The following is a 14,133-nucleotide window of genomic DNA, read 5'->3' as shown; positions in this document are numbered from 1 at the left end:
TTGCAAGGTGGCTAGCCGAGAAAACTTCAGGAGCCCTTCCAGGAAGTGTAAGGTCTATCCAAGGGAACATGCAAACTGGGGAAACGTCATCTGGACGTCACGTCTGTTCCTAAAGTACAGAACCCAGAAGCAGACAAGAAGGAAAACAACGCATCTCCTCCAGGAGAAGCGGCAGCAGTTAAAGCGGAACGGAAGGAACTAGTGGTTGCCAGAGGGGTGTGGGGGGAATGGGCGAAACAGGGGAAAGGGATTAAGGGGTGCGACCTTCTAGTTACAAACCAGTCACGGGGGTGTAAGGCACAGCGAAGGGAATACAGATAACAGCCCTGTAATAACGCTGTATGGTGACTACACTTATCATGATGAGCACTGAGTCATGGATCCAGTCATGTACTGAATCACTGTATTGTACACCTGAGACTAATATAATATCATATGGCAACTACACTTCCATTTTTTTTTTAATGTTTATTTTTTCGAGAGAGAGATGGAGCATGAGCGGGGGAGGAGCAGAGAGAGAGAGAGAGAGAGAGAGAGAGAGAGAGAGGGAGGGAGACACAGAATCCGAAGCAGGCTCCAGGCTCCGAGCTGCCAGCACAGAGCTTGGCGCGGGGTTCGAACCCATGAACCGCAAGATCATGACCTGAGCCGAAGTTGGATGCTTAACCTACTAAGCCACGCAGGTGCCCCTACTTCCATTTTTTTTTTTTTTTTAATTAAAAAAAAAAAAAGAAGAAGAAGAAAAAGCTGAACGAAGATCTCTGCCGTGGACCAATGGAGCCAGGGCAAGAAAAAAGAAGCAAGCGATGGTCAACAAGGAGCTTGCAAATGCACTGCCCAGTCTCTGAGAGTGAGCTGCCACCAGGGTAAAATGGGTGGTGCTCGGCTACAGAGACATTCTGAGACAGTGGGAGGGGTGCGGGGGGCCTGAAGGCGAGAGGCCACCCCTCTAGTCACAGAAGCGGGAAGGCAATGAACGTGTAAGCAAAGGACCAAGACACAGAGGACAAAAAGGGCTGAGACCCAGTCGGATGCACCACGGGCTAGTGGTTTCTGATCATCCTGAATCACAGGGAGAAGAGCTTCTGAGAAATTCTAGAGTAGGTACAGGCGGCAGGGAGGAGGTTAAAAGGCAGTGCCCACTGAAATGGTCAAGGATCTTTTCTGCATTTGGTGCACCGTCGTTTACGATTTCGTTGCAGTAAAAGGCATTCGTAGGTCTGCTTGTGACACTCGTTCACCCATTCTGGTCTTTATTATATGTTCCTTATCTAAAATTTCTCCAACCAGGGGCATTTTCAGCACTCTCATTCACAGGTTGAGAAGAAACTACTTGCTCCCTGAGGAGAAAGTCAAAGGGTCTCCAAAGCGTGCGTCCATTTCTTCCTCGCATTGTACATAGTAAATACATCTGGAATTTAAGAGCCAAATGGACTTTAACAAAATGCCTCTTTTAAGATGAGAAGACAGAGGCAGATACTGGGCTCTGGAAGGGTATTTACTAAAGGGAAGAGCGAACGATGTCATTTCCAAGGTACCGGCAGAGCCTGAACTAGAACCCTTGTCTGCTAGCTGCCTGGGGAGTCAGCCTCCTCACCCCTCCATGGCCTCGCCCCTCCACGGCCTCGCCCCTCCAAGGCCTCGCCACTCCATGGCTCCTGCTGTCTCCAGGGCATTTTTCAGTAGGAACAGAGAAAACACCTGTCCCACATTTATAAGTAAATGTGCAAGCAGCAGTCTGACAAAGCAATGGGTCCTGGAATACAGTCAGGTTAATCAGAATTCTTGGTCTCTAAAGGGCAGCCCCTCCTTTTCCCTACTGTAATAAGCTCATTTGGTCACTTGGAGAAAGCCCTAACTTTTGACGACAATCATGTGGAATCTGAAAACCGTAACTCTGATGTATGCTTTAGCGTTTCTTACATAAGCAGGAATTCCCAGGAGCTACTACATTGTCAAGGAAGGCCGCAGTGGAGTCTCACAGACAGAAAAGACTAGAAAGAAGAGACGAGCCAAAGGGTTTTTCCCAACAGGTGAAAAATGCCAAATTGCAAATAATCTGTAGATAAGACCGACCCAAATCTCGAAAGGGCAAGGTGGCTTTGAGGACAAAGTGGCTTTGAGGACAAAGTGGCTTTGGAAAACCTTTTTCTCTAATTACAGAACATTCTTGATAAAATGAGAATGGTAACAGCACCTGCCTTTCAGGAATCTTTCGAGCATCAGTGTTTATTTATGGGGACTAAATACCTATTAGGGAGATTTTAAGTGTTTAAGTATCTACTGTAAAGAAGGATTCTTCAGACACCGTGCTAACCTGTATTTATTTATTCAGATTTCATGCCGCCCAACCAAATCTCTCCCCCAAGCAAATTTATGTCCGGTCCAGTTTCTCAGAATCTCAGCCCTAGTTTTGTCCAGTTATCAACCTAAACTTCTTGAATATTCTGGACACTGAATCTCTCACCGGAAAGAAAAGAAGCATGTGCCTTACCAATGCAAGCAGCTGGAGAAACTAATGTCCATTTCTATCAGCACTGCTAATAGCCCCCGGGAGAAGCTCAGCGGTGGTGACAGCGCTCCCAGGGTCTCGGAGTCCACTCGCTAAGGCTGAGAGAAGTGAGGCACGCAGCTGCAGGGGTCCTTCCTCTCGACCATAAGGGCCCCCACAATCTTAACTGTACCTTTAACTAGGAAGGCCTGAATTTTTGTGAGTATACGTATGCCATTTTTATCATGTTTTAGACCCTTATTTTCTTTAAAAGTATTAACTGTTTAAAAAAAAAAAAAAAAAAAGGAAGGGGGCACCTGGGTGGCTGAGTCGGTTAAGCATTCGACTCTCGGTTTTGGCTCAGGTCATGATCTCACGGTTCATGGGACCGGGCCCCGGGTCACACTCTGTGCTGACAGCATGGAGCCATTTTGGGATGTTCCCTCTCTCCCTCTCTCTGTCCCACCCTTGCTTGTGCTCTTTTTGTCTCTCTCAAAAAGAAATAAACTTAAAAAAAAAAAAAATCTTTTCCTTAAAAAAAAAAAAAAAACTCTGAAATAAACATCTTAGACCTGTGCATTTTATTATATATTAATTATATCTCAATTTTTAAAATCTCTAAACAACCACTTAAAATGCATGAAGGATCAGGGGGCCTGGGTGGCCCAGTTGGTTGAGCATCTGGCTCTCAATTTCAGGTCGGGTTATGATCCCAAGGTTGTGGGATCGAGCCCAGCTTTGGGCTCCGCACTGGGCATGGAGGCTGCTTAAGATTCTCTCCCTCTCTCCCTCTGCCCCTCAGCCCCACTTGCATGCTTTCTCTCTCTCTCTCTCTCTCTCTCTCTCTCTGCCCCTCCCCCTTGCTCGCACACACTCTTAACAAATAAAAAAGAAAGAAACAAAAAGAAAAAAGACATGGAGGGCAATCCAAAATATTAACAGTGATTGTTTCTGGGTGGTGGGATTATGGCTCATACTTTCTTCTTTAAGTTCACACTTTTCTAATCTTCATCGTTTTCTGTAATGAACTTTCCCTCCTGGTTTTCTACACCTGTATTTTGTCCTTCTACTAAGAGACAGCATGTGACCAGCCTATATCTTCTGAAGGAAAGGTTATGGGTCATGAGGGGTAGTAAGTCAAGTTCTCTTTCTACAGCAGGGATGTGGTTCAGTGTCTCCATGGGATCTGCAAGGAGGCCGGACACTCAGGCAGGGGCACGATGGTGGACCGGGGGGAGGAAGGGGGCATAGACTGGACACGCAAGGGGTTCAGCTCTGATCCTGGTTCTCTCACTGGACTGGCGGGCAGGTCAGAGAGCCCCAGCTGCCGCACCCTCAATTGGGAAGAACACGTATCCGGTCTGCCTCAGTGGGGCCGTGTGAGTGTTAAGCACAGGAGTTGGGTCTACACGGCGCGGAAGGAATGAAGGTGGCAATAACTTCTGGTATGACGTGGAGAGTTAGAAACCACTCTTTCTCACAAGTCAGAATTATGACTTCTAGTCCTGTGAGAACAAGAAAAGCCGTTGCTAGAACAACTCTGCCCGTTTAAATCAAGCACCGAGAACTCTTACCTATTGGCGTGGGGATAGTGATTCTGCAGAGCATAGGATATGCACTGAGTGTTTAACCGCTTTCTCTCAACCTCCTTCCAACTATCTTCTGTCCACTTTCTCTTGATCTGCTTCTCCTCGTGTTTTTTTCCCACATAGTCAGCATAGGTCTGGATCCGATAGCTTTCCGCGTATTTGCTGGTATTGACGGCTACGAGGAAAATAAAAAAAATCCATGTAAAAATGTCTGGCCTTGCCCTGGAGATGTCACTTTCAAAAGGTGGCCAGACGTAGTAAAAGAAACCAGGGATTCAGGTCTGAGTTCTGACCCCAGCTGTGCCATTTAGAAGCCAGGTGGCCTCGGGAATGTCCCACAGGCTCTTCAAATCTGTTTTCTCATTGGGAGAAAAGAGAGCCGTCATACCCCAATCTTTGTGATTCTGTGCAAGTGCTCCGTAAACTATAAAGAACCATTATGAGATAAGTAAAGGGCATCTGGAGGTAACATTACTGGCTTGAAAATTACTCATTTTCAGAGTAAGAAAATGGGAGAAAAAAAAAACCCACTAAGGGAAAACTGTAAACTCCTCCTTGTTAGAAAGTGAAAATGAAAATGAAAGCAATATTGACAGCAGAGCTGAGACCACCGTGTCCGATACTGAAGGTCTACCCTATGTCTGTGCCCAGTGCCTTCCATACGAGATGTCTAACCTCACAACACATTCGCAAGCGAGGCACAGACGTTGGGTGGCTGCCACAGGCCACACGGCGGGCTGGTGGCAGCGCTGGGAAGCAACACCAGGCTGCCTGGACCCGAAGGCCAGGGCCCTTCTTGTCACTCTGCACGTCACTTTCAACTGTGCAGATTCAAGATATCCCCGCAAGCACGCCTCTCCTCCTTCCACACCGAAAGACTGCTAATTCTCTGCAATGTGCCTCTGGCTGGCGGGCGCGCTTGGAAGCTGGAGCTCATTCCCTCCTTAGTGCTGACATTTCACTAAGGCCAGGTCAGTTTTCTTACAGTCTTCGCTGCCTGCTCTTCAGAGGCTGGTGGACAGAACGCTCTGGGAGCGTGGGACCGACGACCTGGGGAAGACCTGTTGGTGGCCGGGTGGCCATTTTCCTGGTTCTGGCTTCTGCAGCTTTTGCGCACAGACTCTCCGAGCCCACGGTCACCACCAACAGTGACTGCCCACGGTGGCGGTGAGACGGCGAGAGCCTGGCCGTGCCGGCAGGGGCCGTTAAGGTCAGACCTTCTACCTGGACAGCTGCAAAAGCACCATGATGTCTACAAGAGGGTCCGTGTCCCCACTCCTGGCAACGTCCTGGGTGCGGAGTAGTTCTCACTAAATAACACGCAAACAAATGCACGGCAGTGACAAGCATGCACGGCCCGTGAGCACATCAGAACCAGACAGGGGACTCCAGGACATCGGGGACCTTAAATCAGAGGGAAAGACAACTGTATGAGAGGCAGAGGCTCCACATATCTGATACCTAACGCTTCTCACCTTCGCTCTAAGTGGGCCAGATTTGCCTAAAACTTCTAAGCACAGCAGTGGTTTACAGAATGTCATGCCCTAAACGTTTAGCCATCTGAGGAGCAAAACATAACAACAAAACAAGAAAGAAAGGAAAAAAAAAAAAAAAACCAACTCCACTCTTGAAGAAAAACACGTATTTTTACTAAGAAGTTTGCTGTAACTTTTCAAATAATCACTCTAGAGTTAAAGAGGAAAAAAGGTGGGAGGGAGGACCCTCAGAGTATTACAGAACTTCCCTATTACAGCGAGTCTCCCAGAGAAGGAGAGTGAGTTGCTGAGATGTGTGCTCAAGGCGGCGTGCCCTGACTCACTCACAAGAAGATAAACAGAAGAAGCATCCAGTTTTGGAGACGCACTACCGGCCAAAGTCACTCTGAGCACAGAACCACAGAAAACGGGATCCTTTCTTGAAAATCTTACTCCGTGGGACAGCTACTTCTGCTGCTTTCAGTGGACTGCATTTCTGACTTTCTCCGCTCACTTAACCACCCGACCATTTATGCATCCAATACACATCAACCACCCATGCTTCCCACCTGGCCACTGCTCGCTGTCCCGGGGACCGTGTCAGATGTTCGGGAGAACGAGACACAATTTCCACTCTCTGAAGCTTATCCTGTCACATGCAAACGTCACGTGGAGGGGATTTCACTGGAAGCGTAAGACCACCTTCCTGACACGGGTTAAACTTTCAGCGTGATCTATGATGAGAACCCAAAGATGCTATCATCACTGTTCTGTCCTGATGGTCGGCCAATGAGCAGCTCCCGAATTTCCTTGTCTTAAGTTCCATTCCTTCTTCCAGCAGGTTTATTTTGCAAGCATGCCCCAAAGGGATGACATCTGCAATGATTCCTCTCTCGAGTTTCATTTGGACTCCCAAGTAAAAGAGTAGGCTTGAGTCAATATTCCCCATGAAAGCAAAGGTGATGATAGGGTCATAAAGGAGCCAAGATGATCTATTTAACAGTATCTGGTCGTTTCCAATAATCCAGCGCGCAGCCCCACGGACAAATGTTACAAACAAGCCCCTGACCACGGTGGGGAATTTACCCGAGAACATGTGGAATGGGGATCACTTAAAAGGGGAAACAAATAACAAGCCACTTTTCACCGCTGGCCTTCACATGGCAGTCATTTACCAGCATTCCTTCACGTCCCAGCAGCTCCAGAGCTCGCGGCCTTTCATCTGGAAGCCAAGCTCTGGCTCACAGCCACCCCTCCTCGAACGGATGAATCAGCAAAATGAATTGGCTGTCAGCTGTGTCCTCCAGTGGTTCCAGCTCGCCTGTCAGCAGCAGCATGTAGCGAGCCGCGCGGTAATACTAACCTTTTCCAAATTTGTCAGGGAAATGATTCAAGGCCACCTTTTGGTGGTGCCACTTGGTTAGAGCCTCTGGGGAAGCGCGCATGCCGACGGCCCTCCCCGCCTCCTTGGAGGGGAGCCAGGGCAGCCCCGCCCACCACAGCTTCCCTGGGCCAGGGCCGCTCATCTCCTGACACCCGGCACGCATTACAGCATTTCATCTTCACGGGGGCCCCGCAGGGAAGGGATGCTCTAGTCACCACCCAGGGACAGAGACTGACATCAGGGAAGCCAGGCTGCTGGCCTAAGGTCTTGTAGACAAGTGACAAAGCTGGTGTGGAACCAAAACATGACTTTTTAGGTGATACCACCATGTGTCTGCCATATATTTGTATGTACTTATGTGGTTATTTAGATTGATGGTTGTCTTCTAAAATGCTTCCTTTACTAGGGGTTTTAAAGAATGTTTAGATTTTTCCCTAAAAATTTAAGAACTCTCTATTACTGTCACACAAAGCCTCTCCAACGAAGTTGGTGGATACGTTAAGATTATGGATCAGGTGACTTAAGATATAGATTCCTTCCTAACTTGATCTATAGACTTAATTCCACATTTTAATAAAAGATCGAAAAAATTAAAAATGAAATTAAAAACAAATATCAATAGAAAACAGAACAGGGTTAGTCAGGGACTAGGGGAGGAGGTGAAGTACAAAGGGGATGAGGGAATTTTGGGGGGCGATGGAACAGTCTTATATCTTGATTGCGGTGGTGGTTACAGGGCTATACGCATTTGCTGAAACACAGAGCTGCGCAACAAAGAGGGTATTTTTACTCTACAAAAATTATACCCCAATTATTCTGTGGAATTGGAAAGGTTGATTCCAAAAGTTAAACAGAAGAACAAATGGGCCAACAATGGCCCAGACATTTCTGAAGAAGAATAAGGAAGGGGGACTTGCCTTGCTAGCTATAAAAGCTTCCTTTAAGCCAAAGTAACTAAGATGGTGTATAAATATACAGAGATCAACAAACTGACCAAGGGTACAGAAGAGCCTAGAAACAGACTGATGCATCTTTGAAACTTTGATTTTTGACAGAGACAGCATGACAGAAAATGTGGGAAAGGAAAAGTTGGAAAAATTGTTTATCCATAGGAAAAAAAAACGAAATTGGATTCTTAGTCACATCACGCTGAGAAATCAACTCCAGATGGATGAAGAAATGAAATGTCAAAAGCAAACTTTGAAAACTTGAAAAGAAAATATAAGTGCATATCTTTTCTGAGCTTGAAGTAGGAAAGAATTTATGAAGACACAAATAACGTTAACCATTAAAATAGGTCAGTTAGTAGGACTACATTAAATAAAAACCTGTCCATCAGCAGACACTTTAGAGAGCAAAGCCAATCCACAAACCAGGAGAAGATGTTGGTAATGCGTGGAACTGGTGAAGGTTTAGCACCAGAATACGTAAAAACACCTACAAATCAGAAAGAAAACACCCAACACAAAAATGGGCAAAAGACATGAAAAGCATGCACAGTCATTTCACAGAAAAGGAAGCACAGAAAGCCAATAATCATTTAAAGAGATGCTCAAGCTTAGGCAAAGTCAATTATGAGCACAGTAAGATCTCACTTTGTGCCTGTTTTGTTGGCAAAAACAGAAAAGACTAAGAGCAATGATGAGGAAGATGTGGAGCAATAGGATCTCCACTGGTACCACCGCTATGGAAGACAATTTAGCATTCTCATTTGAAGTGGACCATGATGCACATACCCTATGACCCAACAATTCCACTCCTAAATATAAAATACTACGTATTACAAGGTAAATACAAGGATTCTTTTTTTTTTAAAGAACACACTGGTTATTAACAGCTGGGGGGCAGCGAGGGAAAGAGGAAGGGAGGGAGGTGAGGGAGGGAGGGAGGGAGGGAGGGAGGAAGGAAGGAAGGAAGGAAGGAAGGCAGGCAGGCAGGCAGGCAGGCGCAATCCAAATGTCCATCAGCAGGGGAATGGACAAATTGTGGTATATTCCCACAATGCAATACTATGTATCAGTAAACACAAATGAACTACAACAACATATAATAAAATGGATGGATCTTAGGGATGTAATAGTGAATGAGAAATTCAAGTCCTAGAAGTTCATTTGCAGAATGACACCTTTTTATTGTGTTCTAAAACAAAAATCAAACAAACAAAAAATATATCCCAGGAGGTATGCAGGTGTGTGTGTGTGTGTGCGTGTGTGTGTGTGTGAGAGAGAGAGAGAGAGAGAGAGAGAGAGAGACAGACAGAAACAAAGACAGAGACAGTCAGAGAGACAGAGAACAAAAAAGCAAGAAAATGATTAACACAGCTTTCAGGAGAGCGGTCGCCCCCGGCAGGGAACCAGAAGGATGGGACCGGGAGGAACAACAGAAAGATGTAATTTATTAGCAGTTTAGGTCCCTGGTTGAGTGGCAGTTTCACAGATGTTCCTTACATCTGAAACAAACAAATTCTTCAGGTTTTCTGTAGTTTACCCTGTCCAAGTACTAAGGGCCGTTTCTGGGACAGATGCTCCAAGTTGGAAGGTGTCTCAAAGACAAGGTGAGAGTCTCTCCAGGTTCAATGTCCTCAGTGACACGGCGGTGCCGCATCTCCAAACTTCCTCAGGAAGCCAGGCACATCAGTGTCACCTGGCCACCTGACGGCTGAGGTCGGTGAGGTGTACCATCAGCCCCGCGTGTGGCGTCTGCAACGGCCATCCACAGCGGGCATTAAGTTCTCAATGTCTCACGCTTCATTCTTACTAGTCTAATCGCTCCGGGAAGGAGAAATTTACTGGATGCTCCCTCCGCCAGGCATGGGGAATCCTGTGAGCGTTATCTTGACTACACAGGTGAAGAAAGTGAGGCTCAGACCAAGGGACTAGCCCAAGGACCTGAAGTGCTTGGGCTAGGATCCAAACCAAAGCCTACATTCTTTTCATGACACCATGGGCGTTGCAAGGGTCCCAGATGGGTTAATGCAGGCATCTACCTCTCATCACTCAGGGTTAATGCAGGCATCTACCTCTGTCTTTCAAGAGAATCAGAGTCTGTCTCTCCACAACAGTTCTGTGTACCTGACAGAGAAGCCTGATAAGCCGGTACGTTCACCCACCAGCCGAAGACGCTCTGCAGACGCAGCCCGACTCCCTGGGCGTCAGCGTGTGCTTTAACCGTCATGCCTGCCTACGTCAGACACTGGAAGAGGTCCTCTCCCTCCTCCTCCCACGACCGCAGCTCAGGGCCCTGCACCACGGTGCTGTCATTTTGGGTTGTCACCCCACACCAGGGTGACGCCAAATGTTGTTTTGTGTTTGCTCGTTTATCTAAATATGAACGTGGTAAACGCGAGTTTTCTCACGTTCCACCTGATTTTGACCAGGTTGGGTTTACAACAGCTTGACCACCTCTCCCCGTTTACCAGACAGAGCACGGCAGCTGTTCTCTTGGATTCTACTGGAACCCAAACTTTAAAGTCTTTAGAGAAAGGAGTTCAAAACAAAACACCAACACTCGACCCTACCGGTCACTCTGAACATCTTCCCGTGTTTGTGAGTGGACATCCCCTCCATCGATCAGAGAGAGCAGGCCCAGCCCGAGGCCAGGGCAGGAATGGGGGACCCAACACAGGTGCGAGGCTGTCTGAACAGGTCACGGCGGTGAGCCGGCCAGCCTGGACAGCGGCGGCCTCTGGTTTACCCTCTGCTGTCCCTCCTTCCCCTCCAGAGCCAGGCCCTTCTCGAGTCTTGCTGAGAAAGTGCCAGCGTGCTAGGGTGCTGTCCAGGCCGTCAGCCGCAGCCTCGCGTGGCCGGCTGCTGGCCTCGATGCCCGCTCTTTCCTCACTCTTACCCGACAGGCCCGGGTGCTCTCTGAGGGCAGGGCCTGTGCCCTAGCCATGTTTTTGGCAACTGGGTTCCACCACGGTTCTTTGACAGGAGGTGAATCTAAGACTGCGGCAGGAGAGGGGCGGGGAAGAAGCACAGCTTTTATACTTGTTGGCAGCCTGTGTCCATCCGAGAGGGAAAATGCAGAACCTCTTCGGTTAAGAAGTCCATGCTGAAGCCCGAGCTGGTGTACGAGAGCCCCGGATTGCAAGCGAGGCTCTGGCTCCGGCTCTCAAGACAGGCTTCCCGGGGCAGTGACAATCGGTGCACGTCACCCCGCCTGAACCTCACAGCGACACTGGGAAAGCAAGGCATGAGCACTGCTGACAGCTGAGACTGGGGAAGCCTTAGTCACCGGGTGAGGACTCAAGACCCACAATTCCTGGTTCCTTGTTCTTCCTTCCATGCAGTGGGCACTTCTCCAACAGACGGTATTATCTTTTAAGGATTTTATTTTATTTTTTAAAGGAATCTCTACACTCAAAGTGGGGCTCAAACTCACGACCCGAGATCAAGAGTTGCATGCTCTGGCGACTGGGCCAAATTATTTTTTCAAAGCGCTGAGGCTAAAAGAGTGAGACCTTGAATAGCCAAAGTAACACTGAAAAAGAAAACCAAAGCAGGAGGCATCACAATCCTGGACTTCAAGCTATATTACAAAGCTGTAATTATCACGACAGTATGGTATTGGCATAAAAACGGACACTCGGATCAATGGAACAGAATAGGGAACCCAGAAATGGACCCACAAACGTATGGCCAACTAATCTTTGACAAAGCAGGAAAGAATATCCAATGGAAAAAAGACAGTCTCTTTAGCAAATGGTGCTGGGAAAACTGGACAGAGACATGCAGAAGAATGAACCTGGACCACGTTCTTACACCATACACAAAAATAAACTCAAAATGGATCAAAGACCTAAATGTGAGACAGGAAACCATCAAAACCCTAGAGGAGAAAACAGACAATAACACCTTTGACCTCAGCGGCAGCAATTTCTTGCTTGACACGTCTCTGAAGGCAAGGGAATTAAAAGCAAAAATGAACTATTGGAACCTCATCAAGATAAAAAGCTTCCGCACTGCAAAGAAACAATCTAAACAAAACTGAAAGGCAACTGATGGAATGGATAAAAATATTTGCAAATGACATATAAGATAAAGGGTTAGTATCCAAAATCTATAAAGAGCTCACCAAACTCAACACCCGAAAAACAAATAATCCAGAAGAAATGGGCAGGAGACATGAATAGACACTTTTCCGAAGAAGACATCCAGATGGCCAACAGGCACATGAGAAGATGCTCAATGTCACTCCTCATCAGGGAAATAGAAATCAAAACCACACTGAGATACCACCTCACACCAGTCACAGTGGCTAAAATCAACAACTCAAGAAATTACAGATGCCGGGGTGTAGAGAAAGGGGAACCCTCTAGCACTGTTGGTGGGAATGCAAACTGGTGCGGCCGCTCTGGAAAACAGCATGGAGGTTCCTCAAAAAACTAAAAATAGAACTACCCGACGACCCAGCAAATGTACTACTAGGAATTTACCCAGGGGATACAGGAGTGCTGATGCATAGGGGCACTTGCACCCCAATGTTTATAGCAGCACTCTCAACAACAGCCAAATTATGGAAAGAGCTAAATGCCCATCAACTGATGAATGGATAAAGAAGATGTGGTTTATATACACAATGGAATGCCACTTGGCATTGAGAAAGGATGAAATCCTGCCATTTGCAGCAACGTGGATGGAACTGGAGGGTATTATGCTAAGTGGAATAAGTCAGGCAGAGAAAGATACCATATGTTTTCACTACTCATTTGTGGAACTGGAGAAACTTAGCAGAAGACTATGGGAGAGGGGAAGGGGGAAAAATTGTTACATACAGAGAGTGGGGGAGGCAAACATAAGAGACTCTTCAATAGAGAACAAACTGAGGGTTCATGAGTGGGGGGCAGGGGAGAGGGGGAAATGGGTGATGGGCACTGAGGAGGGCACTTGTTGGGATGAGCACGGGGTGTTGTATTAAGCGATGAATCCTGGGAATCCACCCCCGAAACCAAGAACACACTGTACACACTGTTTGTTAGGTGACTTCACAAAAAATTACATTAAAAAATAATAATAATTAATTAATAAAAGGGTGGAAACGAAAGCCCTCAAGGCCTGTGGAAGAGGACGCACAGAAATAACGAGGGAAGAGGCAGAGGGGACGTGATGCTGTCATCTCTGCTTCCCCGAGGTCCCCCACGGAGTGGCTGACACACAGGAGGCGCCCGGTAAGAGAAGGCGGCCGGGGACCAGGCTACAGAAATGTGAAGGCGGAGGGAGAGCTGAGCGCTACCGAGCCCGCTCGGGGCTCCTCACCACCAGGACAGGCAGCGCCCCTGCGTGCTGACAAGGCTGAGAGAAGGAAGTGCGTGTGACCCTGGCTCTGCCACCTGCAGGCCGTGCCCGTGACCGTGTTCTCTCCACATCACCCCCTCCATTAAAGACAGACGGCCACTCACTCTGCCCGCTGCTCCCATGCCTCATGTCACCTCCCAGCTCTCTAATTAAGGCCGAAGAAGTGGCAAGGAAAACCCACTCTGCAAAGTGCGGAAAGGCTGGCATGTAGATGGGATGACATTGACTTAAAACCTTAAAACCCCTCTGACTTATTTAATTTTTTTTTTTAACGTTTATTTATTTTTGAGACGGAGAGAGACAGAGCATGAACGGGGGAAGGGTCAGAGAGAGGGAGACACAGAATCTGAAACAGGCTCCAGGCTCTGAGCTGTCAGCACAGAGCCCGACGCAGGGCTCGAACTCACAGACCGTTAGATCATGACCTGAGCCGAAGTGGGACGCTTAACCGACTGAGCCACCCAGGCGCCCCCCCACCTCTGACTTATTTAAAAGGAAGGCAACGAAGTGGCAAAACCATAGGTTCTGAGGCCACAGAGGCCTGGGTTCAAATCCTGCCTGAATCTTAACGTGCTCCCTGGCTTCTTTTCTTTACCCATAAAATGGGCTTCCCTACTTACTTTATGAAGCGGCTAGAAGAGTGGACACTGTGCATGCAAAGCTTTTAGCACAGGGCCTGGCACATAGTAGGTGCCTCGTTAGGGAGGCTACTGCTGTTAAATCACAAAACATGTAGTTCGGACAAAGAGAACGGCACTGCGGCCCATATGGATGTTCTACAGCTGACACGGAATCAGCGAGCTGTAACTCACCACACTTTGGTGTGCCCGAGGCGAGCGTGGCCTGACATCCCCGAGTCCGCACTAGCTCATGGGACACGCCGTCGTTTAGAACACGGATG

At 47.7% G+C, this 14,133-nt stretch overlaps 1 protein-coding gene across 4 annotated transcripts in view; it reads right to left on the bottom strand.

Moving 5' to 3' along the window:
• Window positions 1–14,133, bottom strand: part of PARN (poly(A)-specific ribonuclease) — a 169,608-nt gene that overhangs the window by 37,991 nt on the left and 117,484 nt on the right. For all 4 annotated transcript variants that reach the window (XR_005785616.1, XM_040458992.1, XM_040458994.1 and 1 more), the window contains one exon: window positions 4,066–4,255. Coding sequence is in view for 3 of the 4 variants with exons in the window: in XM_040458992.1 (XP_040314926.1) it covers window positions 4,066–4,255 (190 nt within the window). In the remaining variant the exon portion in view is untranslated. The remainder of the gene's footprint in view (window positions 1–4,065; window positions 4,256–14,133) is intronic.

This window comes from Herpailurus yagouaroundi, unplaced genomic scaffold (genome assembly GCF_014898765.1).
Source record: "Herpailurus yagouaroundi ecotype Mexico unplaced genomic scaffold, PumYag 222, whole genome shotgun sequence".
Taxonomy (NCBI): domain Eukaryota; kingdom Metazoa; phylum Chordata; class Mammalia; order Carnivora; family Felidae; genus Herpailurus; species Herpailurus yagouaroundi.
Note: the sequence above shows the minus strand (reverse complement) of the source record. Positions and strands in the feature narration are given on the sequence as shown.